At 41.0% G+C, this 19103-nt stretch overlaps 1 protein-coding gene across 1 annotated transcript in view; it reads right to left on the reverse strand.

Moving 5' to 3' along the window:
• Window positions 1-19103, reverse strand: part of LOC134316959 (NACHT, LRR and PYD domains-containing protein 12-like) — a 512992-nt gene that overhangs the window by 140484 nt on the left and 353405 nt on the right. Inside the window, exons 14-15 of the mRNA XM_062997547.1 lie at window positions 5458-5631; window positions 4466-4566 (exon numbers count right to left, since the gene is read on the reverse strand). Of these exons, the coding sequence (XP_062853617.1) occupies window positions 4466-4566; window positions 5458-5631 (275 nt within the window). The remainder of the gene's footprint in view (window positions 1-4465; window positions 4567-5457; window positions 5632-19103) is intronic.

The raw sequence follows: 19103 nt of genomic DNA on the forward strand, positions 1-19103 counted from the left end.
AAGGTATGTTTACAGCGGTGAGTGGGTCCTGTTACATTTTGGGTGATGCCTAAGGATTCTAAAATAGAATCAAATGCAATTTTGAGTGGATTACACTTATCCTCATAATGAATATTAAAGTCACCAACAATTAAAGCTTTTTTAGTTGATAAAACTAATTTAGAAAGAAAATCGGAGAATTCATTAAGAAATTCTGAGTAAGGACCAGGGGGTCGATAAACAGTAACCAGTTTAAACATACTATTTTTATCAGATGAACCTTTATTGGTTATGTCAGAGATAAGAACTTCAAACGAGTTTGTTATGGGAGATGATTTTACAGTAAGACCTACTGTATGTCTTTATCATAAATTGTGGCTATTCCTCCACCACGACCGCTGAGACGTGGCTTATGTTCATAACTGTAACCCGGAGGAGATGCTTCATTTAAACCTAGATACTCATCAGGTCTAGCCCAGGTCTCGGTTAAACAAAGTGCACAAAGACTATTATCTGTAATTATTTCATTTGCAATTACTGTTTTGCATGCCAGTGACCTGATGTTTAGAAGTCCTAACTTTAGTTTAGCCTTACTAGGGTTTTCATGATGCTCATTTAGATTAATTTTAATTAAGTTATTATGACATACTTTTTGATTTTGTTTTGGCTTACACCTGCCACGGTAAACAGACACAATGGTTTGTGACCTAAGGATTCTGGGTGACGTCCGATGGCGACTCGCAGACAGTTGGTTAGGCCTGTTTGTCTGCTGCCTGGTCTTGGCTCTGGATAGTCATTTAACACTATCTGCCGCTACACTAACGCGGTGGTACAGCCTGTCACCTATGCTGCAAGAAATGCGAGCAGCACCCTCCCACGTGGGGTGGACACCATCCCGCTTCAAAAGACCAGGCCTTCCCTCAAAGGTGGACCAGTTATCTACAAAATCAATGCAGTTTTCTGAGCACCATTTCGGTAAGGGGCCAGAGCACACTACTGCCTCAGACATCGACCTAGCTAACTCACACACCTCTTTAACATTACTCTTAGTAACCTCAGACTGCCGTAAACAAACATCATTAGTGCAGACGTGGATAACAATCTTCGAAAATCTACGATTAGCATTAGCCAGCACTTTTAGATTTGCTCTGATGTCAGGCGCCCTGGCCCCCGGAATACAAGTGACTATGGTTGCTGGTGCACTATGGGGGTTGCAATACGCACATGTCGGAGCTGAGAATCTCCTATAACCAGAGCACTTACATTAACAGGCTTCTCAGCGGGTGGCTCACTGAGTGGGGAAAACCTGTTGGACACGTGCAACTGAGATGGTCGGTGCTTTGCCCTACGACTATGTCGCCGAGACGTCACCCAGTCGCCCCGCTGTGAGGGCTCTAATGCCGGAGTCTGGGGTTCTATACCTGAACTGCTGGCATTCAGGACTGCTACAGCTGTATCTAAGCCCTCACTAGTAGTAGTCTGTTCTAACGCCCAAATGCGCCCTTCTAACACTGAGATCTTCTCCGTCAGACTAACAACTAATCTACACTTATCACATATAAAGTTATCACTAAACACGGAGAAGGAATAACTGAACATATTACACTCGATACAGGGAAATAAAGCTCCCGCAGGGGCCATTATAACAAAGAAATGTACTTAGCTTTAGAGGATGAGTTGAAGTTGGTTTCACCGGCGCTTCTGCTGGTAGTCACAGAAAAACGGCTTTAATTCCGGACGAAACAGGCGATGATGAGCTGGAATATAAAAACCAACAACCAAACAACACAAACGCGCTTCGTTCGGATAAAACGGCTGTAATTCTAGAGGAAAACGGTGTTTATGCGCTGGTGTACAAAATAAATAAACAGAACGCGGTTCCTACGGACAGAAAACGGTTTAAACTCCCCACAAAACAAAGGTGTTTAAGCGCTGAAGTACAAAACAAACAAACACAAACGCGCTTTGTTTCCGACAAAACCGGCTGTAATTTTAAAGGAAAACGGTGTTTATGTGCTGGTGTACAAAACAAATAAACAGAACGCGGTTCCTAAGAACAGAAAACGGCTTTAACTCTCCACAAAACAAAGGTGTTTAAGCACTAAAATACAAAAACAAACAAACACCAATGCGCTTCGTGCGGACAGAAAGCGGTTTTAATTCTGGATGAATAAAATGTTTATGCGCTGAATTACAAAACAAACTAAAACCGGCTTCGTTCGGATGCCGGTAGCAGAAGTTTTCACAAGCACGGATTTACTTTAGTAAACAAAAGCGCTTTTTTACGATAGACAAAATAACACTCTATATCAACTACGCGCGAAAGATTAACGTTTAAAACATACGTATATAAAAAGTTATTTAGCTAATGGCTACAGACAAACAAACAACTAGGCTACAGCGTTCACCGTGTGTGTAGGATGAGTGTGTATGGTGTGTACAGCGTCCTGGGTTAATAGTTCAGTTGAATACTCTCCACTGTACTGCCCGGCTGTATTTTCTCCGTCTCTCAGGTCCAGGTCCAGGCGGCTCAGGTTAAGTGGAGAAATGAAGGTGCAGCGCTGGTGAGTGTAATAATCCTCCTACCCCAATAAATAACCTGTAATTAATCAAACCATTAATACACTAATCACAAAGAGTCACAATAGATGTATGAATTTCTGGGTTCTTTTAATTTGATTGGCTGTATGTAACATTCATGAGTGGTGTCTGATATTAAATCTTCACCACAGTGACACACACCTGTGGGGTTTTGGCTTTATTACTAACATGATAACGACGTCCGCATTATTTACAGTACTTGGTTAGATTGCATGAGGGCGCCGTCACTCCTGTAGGCTGTTGTTTCTGTTTCTTATGCTGCTCATAACAACAGTCTGACTTACAGAACATCACAATATTTGTCTGGGGTGCTTGTGACACATCACATTTGCATTTACAGCTGTGATCTCTGGCATTGGTGTGACACATAACAAAACTCACAAACATATGACACACCCATGAATGCTTTCACATTTTTACTGAGTAATAATGGCCGTCATGGAGGTACAGAAACACAACATCTCTAAATGACCTGAACTACTTCTGTGGAAAACGACTATTTTAACACCAAACTTATATTCAAAACAACCAGTGTCATTAAACCCGACTCTATGGTCGTGTGTGTAGCCAGCGTTTCTCTGTATCTGTTCAGCTTTAGTTTCTAATGTGTTATGTGGAGCATGTGGGTTCAGAAAAAGATTAATGCAGATTGCAAAACACAAGTTATATCAGATGTTTGTCTGTTCATATCGATCACCTGATTGTATGCTAGGTCACTCACCTTACGACGAACACTATCATTTTTACCCATGGCTATCAAGACAGTCAACACCAAACTATCATCTGTTTTAATGCCTTTGACTTTGTGCAGTGGTCCAAATCTGTTTGTGGATGGGTAGCTGCAACCATTTCTACTATTCTTTTGCTAAATGAATAATGAAATTATGTTTCAACAAGTTTTTTTTTATTGAATTTAAACTCCGGCATTAACTCTGTAAGCATGTTTTTGCCTTTTGCGACTTCACATCCGTGGTGAATCCATTTATCGCCACTCCACTGAGAATGTCTGTTTATAGTAAAATGTGAACGCGCTTCTGCTGGGTTCAATCTCCTCAGAATTGAGTAACCTAATGCTGATCCGCTTTTCTGGAACCAAAAACTCTGGCTATGACACAGTGAGATAAGTCAACTCAGCGCTCATGGTTAAGTTCAAAGTTTGTTAAACCCGCTTTCTGGAATACCCCCCTGTTCTGGTGTTTAGGTCTCCACAGATGTGTGGTTTCATAGGGGCAGACATTTGATTCAAATCCTTATACGTCCATCCAAAACTTCCAGAACTATTAAAACATGAGGTTTTTGAGTTCAATCATTTAATAGAGTAATAGCATTTTATCTAAATGAATTCTGTGAATATGCATGTCCTAGCATGGAAATAATAATAATATATAATATAAAGATTAATCAAATGTTTTGTTTTGTTTTACAATTTTCACTTTTTTTTTAATTTCCTTTCATCATCTGGAACACCAGTGCTGTTGCCAAAGTACTTCATGAGGGGGCAACTTTATTTTGTTTATTTTCTTGTATTAAATGTACTTGAATTAAAGGTTTTATTCCTCTCGTAATGTTAGTGTGTAATTGAGAAACTTATGACTTTTTAACCACCTCTATTAAGGGTGCCAATCATTTTGGAGTTTACAAAGTCAGACATCATTAGATTTTCATCCACAAAATTTGTAACATTTACTTATAATCATAAGTATAGTGTAGTGTATAATGTTTGTTAGAGACAAAGTTCTAATCAGTGCATAATTAATTTAACTAAAGCTTTTATTCCAAAACTGTATTTTTAAATAGTTCTTACTTTAGAACTCCAGAACCTCCAGTCTGAAACGTTCATCATCCTTCAGATCAGAGAGAAGCTGCCTTTTCAAATCTGTTAGACTGTTTTTAGACAGACGAAGCTCTCTCAGGTGTGAGGGGTTTGATCTCAGAGCTGAAGCCAGAGCAGAACAACCTTCATCTGATACACCACAATAACACAACCTGCAGAGAGAAAAATGATCCGATATTGTGTATATTCCCAGTAGTGATAAAATGTTTGCACTTGCTTTTCACAGCTTGGACAAGGGGATGTATTTTTTCTTCAACACCATCAAGTTATTTTTTTTTAAGGCCATCTTAAGCTTTTGCTTCCATAATTGCTTTCACAGCAAGAGATTTTTTTTTGGTCTTTGGTCTTCTGATACCTCTCAGCCTAAATTACTCTAAAGATCTCATTTTTTAATTTGACCATTGACTATTGTGAGTCGCCACCACAACAGTCTCTTACATTCTTCAAGCCACAGATTCTCAAAGCTGCCCTTATGCTTAGTTTGACAAATCCACCTGTTCAGCATACAGTATATCGTCCAGTCAGATGATACATTCACAAAATCAGTTATTGATGCTTGGCTGTGGTAGAAGGTAAACCACAACAGTCTTGTGTTAAAATGTATCTGTGGCACAGAACATTTCACTGCTGAGGCTTCATACTTCCAATTTACACCTCTTGAATTCAGTAAGGGTTTAGGCTGAGGCTGATCAGATTTTATGGGTGGCCTGATCACCAGGTACTGCTAATGTTAATGCATGCAGAAGACTTTATACTATCAGATGTTACTTAAATCAATATGGTTCTGCTTATAAGTAGTATTTTACATGTTATTAAATAGCAGGAAAAAGAAACAGCTGTTAAGAATGTTGTAAGATGTTCTTATCTGGTGTAAGAGCAGTAAAACATGAATCAGAAGTAATTCCTCATTTTAGACTGAATAGTATTGTATAGATCATTTAGTAAAAATACAATTTACATTAAAACCTAAATCAATCTCACTATTAGAGAAGATGAGTTAGTGAGGAGCAGCTCATGTGTGATTCTCAGAGAGATGATCTTACCTCAGTATCTCCAGTTTACAGTGAGGATTCTCCAGTACAGCACAGAGACGCTTCACTCCTGAATCTCCTAGTTTATTATGAGACAGATCGAGTTCTCTCAGGTGTGAGGGGTTTGATCTCAGAGCTGAAGCCAGAGCAGCACAACCTTCATCTGATACACCACAATTATTCAACCTGTAGAGAGAACAATGATCCACTCTTCATTCTCTCAGTTCTAGAGGAACTTCATCATCTACAGAGTCACTACAGTCTACAACCCCAGATCAGAAAAAGTTTCTTACATTTCTAAGAATTTGGTTGGATACAAACCACATTTTCCTTTTCGTTTGCTAGTTCTAAAAGAATTGAAGGTGTCTGGGTTGACATGGTGGATCTGCAAAACAACAGTGTGAAGTTTGCTGGTCCAGAATTGTGCTCGTTACTTTTAGTTCTTTTAAGACCCACATTTTTAGTTCTTTTAAGACCCACATAGTGTAACATGAATCTAGCCATTGTGGGGACACATATCAGTGTGAACACTCTCATTCTCAAGCCCAGATACACAAAAGGGTTGCATCGTAAGGGTATCAATCATAAAAACTGTGCCAAATCATTTATGCTGATGAATGATCCACTGTGGCGACGTCTGTTGGGAGCAGCTGTAAAGAATCATCACTTTCTTTTGAGAGCTTCAACTAACTGCAAATTCAGAATCAAAGTGAAAGTGCTTCAGGTTTAAAAATGGTTTAATAAAACATGTCCATGATGAAGTACATTAATTAAATAATTATTAATTATTAAATTACATCAAAATCTATAAACATTACTACAGAATTTATTTGTTTAGTCAGATAAAAGATTTAAAAACTTTAAGTAATCCAGGTTAAATCGATTTTTAATCTGGATTTAAAAACATCTTGTGTTGGAAACAAATGTTATATTTTATAGAATTGGTTGTATACACCTGTTAGCAGTGGGTGTGACTGAAACTGAATAATTAGAAGATGTGTCCAGGACTGCATCAAGGCCAACATCGCCCACACTGGAATAGCCCCCAAGCAGCTTAAGGAGTGCGCACAGGACCGAACTGGATGGCACACCCTGACACATTAAGCAACAGAGACATTTGAGGACAAACGACGTGCCAGCATCTCTGAGGTACGTGCAAAAAAGAAAGCAGCAGTAGCAGTACTGAAACCCCCAGGCCAGTTTCCCTGCCCCCAATGCGGATGTCTTTGCCGTTCCCGTCTTGGACTCCATAGTCACCTCCAAGCCCACTCCTCCTCGATGGACCACCTGTTAAATATAGTGGTAGATTATTGTGGCTATATGAGATTCCCTCAAACCTTTCTGCTCAGTAGGCCAGCTTCGTATGATGGAAGCAACTTGGGGTCAGTGATAGCTCAGTGGTTAAGGTACTGGACTAGTAAACAGAAAGTTGCCGGTTCAAGCCCCGCCACCACCAAGTTGCTACTGTTGGGTCCCTGAGCAAGGTCCTTAACCCTCAATTGCTCATTGTGTAAGTCGCTTTGGATAAAAGCGTCTGCTAAATGCTGAAAATGTAAATATAAATGTAAATGTGTGTCAAAGGCTTTCTTCTTCAGAGCCAGCTCTACCTGCAGAACCTTCTGGACTCTTAGCCCACTGAAACAGAACAGGTACTGTTTATGATTTCGCGGCTGAAGGGTGCTGCTCATGAATGGGCTAGGCAGCTTTGGTCTGACAGGGGAGCTGAGCTGAAGTCGGTTCAAGTATTAAAGGGCCTCATGAGAGCCAAATTTTGAGAGAGGAAACCCTTGGTACCTTGGTGTAGGGAATTTTGCCAAACCTCCCGTTCCCATTGGAGACGCTCCATGTAGCAAAGCGCCCACTGCAGCATATGCCTGGCATCCAGTACCTGCTGGGGATGTTTGTGTTCCCCCAGTGCCCACTGCCGATGTGGTCCGGGTGCCAGTGCCCACTAAAAATGCTCTTGGCTGTCCCACGTCCATGTTAGGAGCCAGCCATGAGTCTCCATTTTGTACTGTACCTTGTGATGACCCCATAGGCTCCAGGGGTCCTTATGTCTTTCCACTGGCTCCTGCCTCGTCCATGTATCCATCTGTTAAAGTTCGTTCCAAGCCCCTGCCAGCTCAGCCTATTTCCTTATGTCCGTCGGTTCAGGTTCCACCAAGCCAGATCCGATCAGTGAATTTGTCAAGTCAATCTAATTCTGTGAGCCAGTCTGTCATGTCTTGTCCTTATCCATCTGTCCAAGTCTGTCATGTCTCTTCATCAAGTTTCATGGGTTCTGATTTGTCTAGTCATGATTTGCCTATATTCCAGTTCAGTCAGGTTAGTGCCATGTTTGCCATGTCATATCCATCCAGTTTTGCCAAATCAAGCTAATTCTGTCAGTCAGTCTTTCATGCCTGGTCCTTGTCTGTCCGCCCAAGTCCGTCCTGTCTCTTTGTCAGGTTCCATGAGTTTGTCTAGTCATGATGCGCCTGTGTTGCAGTCTGTTAATACTGTTCCATCTTCCATGTACAGAAGTCTCATGCCCGTGTCCACTATCCTGCCCCAGTCTCGGCAGGCCAACTTCCATCAGTTTTAGAGGTCCTCACTCCAACTGAATACTTCAGGCAGATGTTCACCCCTGAGTGTCTTCAGCTCATTGTTGAACAATCTAACCTTTACTCTATGCAAAAGGACGTTATCTCACCTCTGAATTGTTCTGAGAAGGAGTTAGAGCAGTTTATTGGTATCGCCTTTCATATATCCATCTATGGGATACCAGCAACTCGAATGTGCTGGCAGGCTGCAGATGCAGATGCAAAATTGCAGATGTAATGCCTGTGAGAAGATGGGAGCAAATCAAAGCCAATCTTCACTTTAATAACAATAGTCTGGACCCCAGCCTTGAAAACCCATGTAGAGATCCACTGTTCAAGTTGAGGTCCTTGCTCTGTTTTGTTCTTGCCAGTATGAACAACATTCCTTTGGATGAACATCTCTGTGTAGATAAGCAAATAATTCATTTCAAAGGAAAGAGTCGCCTGAAATTGTACAACCCAAGTAAGCCCCATAAGTGGGGTTATAAGGTGTACATGCTTTGTGACTCCAAGGGCATTGCATATAACTTTGAGCTTCACACAGGCAAGATCCAACCAGTCAGTGGAATGCCTGACCTTGGTGCCAGCAGCAACATAGTCCTGAGAGTGGCATCCATCATACCACAAGAGCAAAACTTTAAGCTATATCATGACAACTAGTTCACAAGCACGGGCCTTGAAATAGAAATGGCAAAGAAGATCTACTGCCTTGGCACAGTGGGAGCCAACAGACTAAAATGTTGTTCATTAAAAAGTGTCAAGGATCTGTAGACAATGGGTCGTGGATCTTTTGATAAAAGAGTAGTGGCTTATGAAGGTGGGCAGCTCATTGCAAGCAAGTAACATGACAACCACACAGTAACACTGCTGAGCACATTTGCAGGGGCCTATCCAACTTGCACTGTGCAGGAAGCTGAGTGCAGTCACAGATGTGCAATGTCCATCCTCTGTTGCGATTTACAATAAGAACATGGGAGGGGTGGATTTGATGGATTCATTGATTGCCCTGTACCGAACAAAGATAAGATCTCTGGTACATGCGCATTTTTTTCCATCTCATGGACATGCTTTGCGTAAACGCAAGGCTTCTCTACCGCAGAGACCATCAAGCATGCATCCAAAAAGGCAAAAAAAGAGCTTGGTCTGAGAGAGATTAAGTCATCAGTGGCTGAAGTGCTCTGCTTGGCTTTGAAGTGCTCTGAAGATTGGTGGGGTGGGGAGGTGGGCGCTGATGTCCTATGAAAGCCTTCATGACCTTGTTACCTGCTCGCTCTCCCTTTTAGTTATGCTGTAATATTTAGGGCTGCCGGAGTCTAAAACTCTCTGTAAAACTGTTTTACTCAACTAGCATTGTACATTATTAACTACATTCTTTGTTGTTTTACTCCAAAGGCATTCTGATGGAAACCTGTTTACCCGCCGAGGTTAAGGATTAAAGTCGAGACTGCCGTGACAACACTGCTGCTCCTGCCGGATGTGACGGGTCTGGAGTAATTGCACCAAGAATGACAAGAAATCATTACAGACTTTATTGAAGACTAGAGCGAAGAACAACTCTATTATTATTTATCTATTTATTACCAGTTATAACTTTTAGATCATTTAATTCTGTGTTTGTATGATTTGTGTAAATCGTACATTTATTTAAAGTATCCTCCAGACCACCCAAGAAGGATGGGCCCTGCTGAGTCTGGTTCCTCTCAAGGTTTCTTCCTGTAATTTTCAGGGAGTTTTTCCTTGCCACAGTCGCCCTCGGCTTGCTCAACAGGGATTTTTGTATCTTTTGGTCCTGGATTTTGTAAAGTTGCTTTGAGACAATGTCTGTTGTAAAAAGCGCTATATAAATAAAGTTGACTTGACTTGACTCTGCAAGCAAGGGACAAGCAGTCAGCTAAAACGCGGCTGACCCAGCTCTGTGGGGTCTGACATGAGACAGCAGAGAAAGAGGGAATCACTGCCGCAACAAGAGGTCAGGAAAGACGGCATTGCACACTGGCCATATTATTCAGACAAGCAAGGTCGATGCAAGAAAGTGGACTGCACAGCTCAAACCAGAGTAATGTGGAGTGCACTTATGTTTCAACAGCCAAAAAAAACTCCCTACAGGATTTTCATACATGAACTCAAAGTCCAAAGTTCAATGAAGATGAACAAATTGAAAGAGATGGTTTCCTTTATTACATTAAAAGACTTCTGAAATTACATGTTGTAATGTTACGTTTTTAAACACATTTTTAAATTACGTTTTAATGATGAATGAGACTTTAGAGGAATAGTGTAGATTTTATAAAGAGTTTCAGTTTTTACCTCATTACATTTTTAAAATAAGCAATTTCAGAACCTTATATCTGTTAATATTGAAAATATTGTTTAATTTCATTATCTTACAAATAATACACGTTTTTTGAATGCCATTACGACTTAGGTATCTTCTTTATCCTTAATAAAAATTTTCATTTATAAATCCAGCCAAAATAAAGTTCAAATTTCAGAAAACAAAACTGATTGTTGCTTTTAGGTTCAAATACAATTAAAAATAAACTATTTGTGGAATTTTTTAAACTGGTATTTCAAGTTACTTCCATGGTGAAAAAAGACCTGAGTATACTAATCTTCAATATGCTACAATGCACTGTGTATTGTTGTCACACTAATGATCAATGCACATATTATATTGTAACTGTACAGAAATAATACAAAACCTCAACTTTAATTGTATTAAGTGTACTAAACTGTACTAAATTACATGGCTGATCTGTTTTGCTATGCACTACAAAGATTTGGGTTTAGAAAGACAGAAGGTAGAAGTATATTTTTACTCTGAAGTAAATAAATAAATATTTTTAAAATATCTTAATGTTCTCCAAGTGGACTTTAATTTCAGTTTAAGTGTTAGAGAAACATGAAGTTAAATACACATGTTATAGTATACTTTAATTGTATTAAGTACTAAACTGTATAGTATATTTAATTCAACTTAAGTCAAGCTTTTGTATTATTTTTGTACAACTAAAGTATAATAAGTACAAAAATAGTTGTTCCATTTTAGCACTCTTGAAGTGTATTGATAATTAGTGTGACAATAATACACTTTAGTGCCTTTTAGTATATTAAAGATTAGTATAATTAAGTCTTTTTTCACCAGGGCTAATCTGATGTAATAGCAGTAAAACCTGAATCAGAAGTAATTCCTCCTCTTAGACTGAAGGACTCAGTATTGTTACAGGTTTATTTTTATAGATCATTTCCTCTCTTTATTTAGTAAAGACACAACTTCCATTCAAACCTAAATCCTCTGTTTCAGTCTCACTATTAGAGAAGATGAGTTAGTGAGGAGCAGCTCATGTGTGATTCTCAGAGAGATGATCTTACCTCAGTATCTCCAGTTTACAGTGAGGATTCTCCAGTACAGCAGAGAGATGCTTCACTCCTGAATATCCTAGTTTAATCAGACAGATCGAGTTCTCTCAGGTGTGAGTGGTTTGATCTCAGAGCTGAAGCCAGAGCAGAACAACCTTCATCTGATACACCACAATAATTCAGCCTGCAGAGAAAACAATGATCCACTCTTCATTCTCTCAGTTCTAGAGGAACTTCATCATCTACAGAGTCACTACAGTCTACAATCAGTGTGGATGAATCTCTGTGAAACAGTAAAATCAACAAAGTACAAATAAAATAAGAAGATGTAATAATGAGGGTGTGGTTGTGTCTTGGTGCAGGGGTGAAGGATGTGTGTTTGGAGAGGTTGTTTCTGTACATGAGCTTACTAATTATCTATTATATTTTATAGAATTGATTGTTTACACCTGTTAGCAGTGGGTGTGACTGAAACACCTGAACTGGATAATTAGAAGATGTCCACATACTTTTGGCCATATAGTGTAAGTGTAAATATAATGGTAGAATATTGTGGTTATAAAGGTTTTATTGTTGACTGTTTTCTTTATGGCTTCTTTCAGTTGAATGTACTGATAGTAAAAGTGATCTGATTGGTTTGCTGGATTTTTCCTTGATGATGAAGATCATGAGCAGCCATTGCTGAATTACTGTACCAGACTGGTTCCTCCTCTCTGTCTCCATTACTGAATTACTGTACCAGACTGGTTCCTCCTCTCTGTCTCCATTACTGAATTACTGTACCAGACTGGTTCCTCCTCTCTGTCTCCATTACTGAATTACTGTACCAGACTGGTTCCTTCTCTCTGTCTCCATTACTGAATTACTGTATCAGACTGGTTCCTCCTCTCTGTCTCCATTACTGAATTACTGTATCAGACTGGTTCCTCCTCTCTGTCTCCATTACTGAATTACTGTACCAGACTGGTTCCTCCTCTCTTACTCTATTACTGAATTACTGTACCAGACTGGTTCCTCCTCTCTGACTCCATTACTGAATTACTGTACCAGACTGGTTCCTCCTCTCTTACTCTATTACTGAATTACTGTACCAGACTGGTTCCTCCTCTCTTACTCTATTACTGAATTACTGTACCAGACTGGTTCCTCCTCTCTGACTCCATTACTGAATTACTGTACCAGACTGGTTCCTCCTCTCTTACTCTATTACTGAATGACTGTACCAGACTGGTTCCTCCTCTCTTACTCTATTACTGAATTACTGTACCAGATTGGTTCCTCCTCTCTTTCTCCATTACTGAATTACTGTACCAGACTGGTTCCTCCTCTCTGTCTCCATTACTGAATTACTGTACCAGACTGGTTCCTCCTCTCTGTCTCCATTACTGAATGACTGTACCAGACTGGTTCCTCCTCTCTGTCTCCATTACTGAATTACTGTACCAGACTGGTTCCTCCTCTCTGTCTTTATTACTGAATTACTGTACCAGACTGGTTCCTCCTCTCTGACTCCATTACTGAATGACTGTACCAGACTGGTTCCTCCTCTCTGTCTCCATTACTGAATGACTGTACCAGACTGGTTCCTCCTCTCTGACTCCATTACTGAATTACTGTACCAGACTGGTTCCTCCTCTCTGACTCCTTTACTGAATTACTGTACCAGACTGGTTCCTCCTCTCTGTCTCCATTACTGAATTACTGTACCAGACTGGTTCCTCCTCTCTGACTCCATTACTGAATTACTGTACCAGACTGGTTCCTCCTCTCTGACTCCATTACTGAATGACTGTACCAGACTGGTTCCTCCTCTCTGTCTCCATTACTGAATTACTGTTACAGACTGGTTCCTCCTCTCTGACTCCATTACTGAATTACTGTACCAGACTGGTTCCTCCTCTCTGTCTCCATTACTGAATTACTGTACCAGACTGGTTCCTCCTCTCTGTCTCCATTACTGAATTACTGTACCAGACTGGTTCCTCCTCTCTGACTCCATTACTGAATGACTGTACCAGACTGGTTCCTCCTCTGATGAAAACTTTAATGGATTTATGTTCATTATAAAAAATTAGTTCTTTTATAAAAGGTTTTAGCAGATGGAGAAAAACTGTAACTGAGAATTTTACTGTATATCCACCATATAGTGAGGGAGTGTTACACCGGCAGTGGCTGCTCCTCCTCACCACGAGAGGTCACTGTCTCCCGAATTCTAATGCAGCCACTTCCTGCTTGTTAACTATCTTGATATGGGTATATATACCCCACATTTACTACACAGGTCGCGAAGTCTTGTTCGGTATTTTCCTGCATTTCTGAGCGTTATTCTAGTGTACTGGATTTTCGTGTATGACTGCCATTTATCCGTTTTCAGATAGTGAGTATTTTCTTGAGCCCTTTGGATTTGTTTGCTGGATTGTTTTGATTACCCGTGTATGACCCTGGACTGTTTATTGGTATTTGACTGTGTATTTTCTATAATAAACCTGCACCTGATTCTACTACTGTCTATGAGTGTTACTTGACAGAAGACTTCGCCTTGACCATGGAATCAGCAGGTTTTGATGAACGCCTGACTCATCAAGAACAAAGAATGGAGGAGATTTCAAGACTCTTGCAAGAGATATTGCTGAGAACAGCTCCTCCACTACCCGATCGCAATGAACCTGAACAACCTACAATCGCACCAGGTTCAGTGAGTACCTTACCTACCCCAGCGGGGAGTTCTCCTGTTCATATTGCCCTTCCAGAAAGGTATGATGGGTCAATGGAGTTGTGCAAGTGTTTTTTAATGCAGTGTAACATTTACATTGAACACCATCCGGAACAATTTCGTGGTGAAACAGAAAAAATTCACTTCGTTATGTCACTACTCACCGGGAAAGCTAAGGAGTGGGTTACGGCATTATGGACACAGGGTAGCGATGTATTAAAATCGGAAGCTCTATTCTATTCCGTATTTAAGGAAGTGTTTGATCATCCGCAAGCGGGACGTGATATCGGTGCCCGGCTCTGTGATGTCAAACAGGGAAGAAGAAAGGCATCGGAGTATGCTTTGGAGTTCCGAACCATCGCTGCAGGGAGTGGTTGGAACGAACCGGCATTGCTAACTATGTTTAAGAAGGGTCTTAAACCGGAATTGCAGGCTGAAATGGCTATTAGAGGTGCTTCCATGAACCTGGATAATTATATTCGTCACACTATTACTTTGGACAATCTGCTATACGACAGTCGGCGGGCCAGGAGGAGTACTGAATACGTCGAGTCAACAGAGAGCTTGGACCTGGAATCGGAACCCATGGAATTGGGAAGAACTCACATCTCTGAAGAAGAAAGACAGAGAAGATTCCGCGAACGACGGTGTTTATACTGTGGAAAATCAGGTCATATACGCACCTCCTGTCCTAGTCGCCCAGCTGCAACCAAAGTATTGGAGGTAGGGTTCATGCTTCAACCAGATATTAACGTAAGGTGTATGAACATAAAGGTTCAGTTACTTTGGGGTTCAGAATCTACCTTTGTTTCAGCGCTCATCGACTCGGGAGCCGCCGGGAACTTCATAAACCGAGCCCTCGCGGAGAAACTGCAGATCCCTCTGACTAGTACCGCCTCTCCGATGGTATTGAAGGCCGTGGATGGGAGAACCTTAGGAAGGAACTCCATAACAGAGCACACTGCTGAACTTACTATGAAGATTGGATCGCTACACAAGGAAAGTATTTCCTTCTTTGTTATTACTGCTCCCAATCATGACATTATTTTGGGATTCCCCTGGCTCGTGCGGCATCAACCTCATATCACATGGCGCAAGAATGAAATAGAGAAATGGGGAGAACAGTGTTTGAAATCGTGTATAACATTACCAATTAGAGCTACTTTAGTGGAAAGCCCTAATATAGTGGGAATAGAAGGGATTCCAGATTGCTATAAGCACCTGGGGGAGGTTTTTTAAAAAAAAAAGTGCAAGTGAGCTACCTCCCCATAGACCTTGGGACTGTGCTATAGAACTGTTGCCAGGCAGCACACCCCCTCGTAATAGGATTTATCCTCTGTCCCGAACAGAGACTGAGGCACTAGAAAATTATGTGGAGGAAGCTCTTAAACTGGGATACATTCGCCCTTCCACCTCTCCGGCTGCAGCCAGCTTCTTTTTTATAGAAAAGAAGGATGGTGGACTGCGTCCATGCATTGATTACAGAGGACTAAATGACATTTCTGTGAAGTACAAGTATCCTCTGCCTTTAGTCCCAGCAGCATTGGAACAACTTCGGGGAGCAACAGTTTTCACCAAGCTGGACTTGAGGAGTGCCTACAATCTCATTCGAATCAGAGAAGGAGATGAATGGAAAACTGCATTTATAACCACCAGGGGGCACTATGAGTACACAGTAATGCCGTATGGGATGGCTATAGCGCCCTCTGTATTCCAAGCATTCATTAATGATGTACTAAGAGACATGATTGACCGATGGGTCATCGTGTACGTTGATGACATTTTAATTTACTCCAGAAATATGGATGAACACAAAGATCATGTTAAAAAGGTTTTAGCTCGCCTTTTAAATAACAAGTTATTCGTGAAGGGAGAAAAATGTGAATTTCATTTATCCTCTGTCTCCTTTTTAGGTTATATGATTGACAGAGAAGGAGTACACATGGAGAAAGAAAAGGTGAAGGCTGTAGTACAATGGCCCAGACCAAATACCATAAAGGAGCTACAAAGATTTCTGGGGTTCGCCAATTTTTATAGGCGATTTATTCGAGGTTTTAGCATGGAAGCAGCCCCACTCACTTCCTTGTTAAAGGGGAAGAGGAAAAAATTAGAATGGACCGAGAAGGCCGAACAAGCTTTCCATTCTATAAAGAATCGGTTTGTAGTAGCTCCCATTCTCAAGCATCCCAACCCAGAACATCCGTTCGTAGTAGAAGTGGATGCTTCAAACTCTGGAGTTGGAGCCATATTGTCTCAGCGATCTGGTTCACCTTCTAAACTTTATCCATGTGCCTTCTTCTCGAGGAAGTTGAGTAAGGCTGAACAGAATTATGATGTGGGAAACAGAGAGCTTCTTGCTATGAAGCTCGCTTTTGAAGAGTGGCGTCACTGGTTAGAGGGGGCGAAATACCCATTCCTGGTTTTAACAGATCACAAGAATCTTGAGTATCTAAAGACAGCTAAAAGACTTAATACCAGACAAGCTAGATGGGCTCTTTTCTTTACTCGATTTGATTTTACTGTTTCTTATCGCCCAGGTTCAAAGAACGGGAAGGCAGATGCTTTGTCTCGTCTATGGGAAGTTGAACGAGAGGAGGTTCAACCATTTCCCATTGTTAAACCAGAGTGTTTCATTGGACCCATAAGGTGGGAACTGATGGATAAAATACACCAAGGACAGGAAAGGGATCCTTCTCCAGCAACTTGTCCACCAGATCGTGAGTTTATTCCAAGTATATTACGCCAAGAGTTAATAGAACAAATTCATAGCACACCAAGTTCAGGTCATCCAGGGATCAATAGAACCCTAGAACTAGTAAGGAACAAGTTCTGGTGGAAAGAAATGGAGAAGGATGTTCAAGAGTTTGTTAAGGCATGTCCAGTGTGTGCTCAGTCTAAAACATCCAGACAGCTGCCTGCTGGACTGTTGGAACCACTCCCCATACCTAATCGTCCCTGGTCTCATTTGGGTGTGGATTTCATAACCGATCTACCCAAGTCCCAAGACAACACAGTAATTTTAGTCATGGTTGATCGGTTCTCTAAAGCCTGTAGACTGATCCCTATGAGAAAATTACCTTCTGCCCTGGAAGTAGCAGAAGCACTGTTCAGCAATGTTTTCAGATTTTATGGGATTCCAGAAGACATAGTTTCCGATCGGGGACCTCAATTCACGTCCCGAGTGTGGAAAGAATTTTGTAAGTTGCTAAATATCAATGTCAGCCTTACTTCAGGATACCATCCACAAAGTAATGGACAAACAGAACGGTTAAATGCAGAAATAGGTAGGTTTCTGAGGTCTTACTGTTCACGGTCACAGCAGGATTGGGCTAGATTTTTGCCGTGGGTGGAATATGCACAGAATTCACTGCGAAGTTCATCGACGGGTATAACTCCATTCCAATGTGTTTTAGGTTATCAACCTCCACTCTTTCCCTGGTCAGGAGACCCCTCAACGGTCCCAGCAGTGGACGAATGGATGAGGAGGAGTGGGCAAACTTGGGAGGAGGCACACGTAAGGCTCCAAAGGGCGATTCGTAGACAAAAGGTACAGGCAGACCGTCATAGACGGGATGTGCCATCCTTCAGACCAGGACAGAAGGTATGGCTGTCCACAAGAGATCTAAAATTCAAATTACCTTGCAAGAAACTAAACCCTAAATTTGTGGGGCCTTTTAAGATAATAAGACAAATTACCCCAGTGTCATATAGATTGGAATTACCCACCTCTTATCGCATCGCCCCAACATTTCATGTGTCCTTACTAAAACCAGTATATTCTTCCTCCTCCCACAGACAGCCGGTGGTAACAGAACCCCCTCCTCCGCTTGACGTGGACGGTTCCCCTGCATACAGTGTAAACCAGTTATTGGATTCAAGACGCCGTGCGGGTAGAGTATTCTACCTGGTAGACTGGGAGGGTTATGGACCAGAAGAACAATCTTGGGTTCCAGCCAGTGATATCCTAGACCCCACACTCATAGAAAACTTTCACAGGGACTTTCCAGATCGACCAGCCCCTAGGCCCAGAGGACGCCCCAGGAGAATAAGGTTACCGGCGTCGGGAGCCGCCCGTCAGGAGGGGGGTTATGTTACACCGGCAGTGGCTGCTCCTCCTCACCACGAGAGGTCACTGTCTCCCGAATTCTAATGCAGCCACTTCCTGCTTGTTAACTATCTTGATATGGGTATATATACCCCACATTTACTACACAGGTCGCGAAGTCTTGTTCGGTATTTTCCTGCATTTCTGAGCGTTATTCTAATGTACTGGATTTTCGTGTATGACTGCCATTTATCCGTTTTCAGATAGTGAGTATTTTCTTGAGCCCTTTGGATTTGTTTGCTGGATTGTTTTGATTACCCGTGTATGACCCTGGACTGTTTATTGGTATTTGACTGTGTATTTTCTATAATAAACCTGCACCTGATTCTACTACTGTCTATGAGTGTTACTTGACAGGGAGCAGCTAATAATGTTAGATTTATATTAACTTGTGTACTGAAGATTTTCTTCTTATTATTATAATTAATTTTATTATTATTTTACATTTTAGGCGTTTAGCAGACACTTGCTATCCAAAGTGACTTACAGTTGTGACAGTAAATAATCTAAGCAATTGAGGTTTAAGGGCATTGCTCAAGGGCCCAACAGTAGCAACCTTGCAGTGGTGGTGCTAGAACTGGCAACCTTCTGATTACTAGTCCAGTACCTTAATCACTAGGCTACAGCTTCCCTAGACTAGATTATTAATATTATTATTGTTATTATTATTAATAATGATTAGGAGTAATAATAAAAATAAAAAAGATAAAATGATCACACTGAAATATTAGTGATTTATTTTTACTAACTGAATATTTATTTATTTAAACACAAATGTGGTTTGTGGTAGATTTACAGATTCTGTACTGTGTGATTGCAGCCATTACAATATATTACTGACTACATTTCCCAGGCTTCCTGGAGATTTTATTTTTATCCTTTACAAGGTGTGTGAGTG

The sequence above is a fragment of the Trichomycterus rosablanca genome, chromosome 1 (assembly GCF_030014385.1).
Source record: "Trichomycterus rosablanca isolate fTriRos1 chromosome 1, fTriRos1.hap1, whole genome shotgun sequence".
Classification (NCBI taxonomy): domain Eukaryota; kingdom Metazoa; phylum Chordata; class Actinopteri; order Siluriformes; family Trichomycteridae; genus Trichomycterus; species Trichomycterus rosablanca.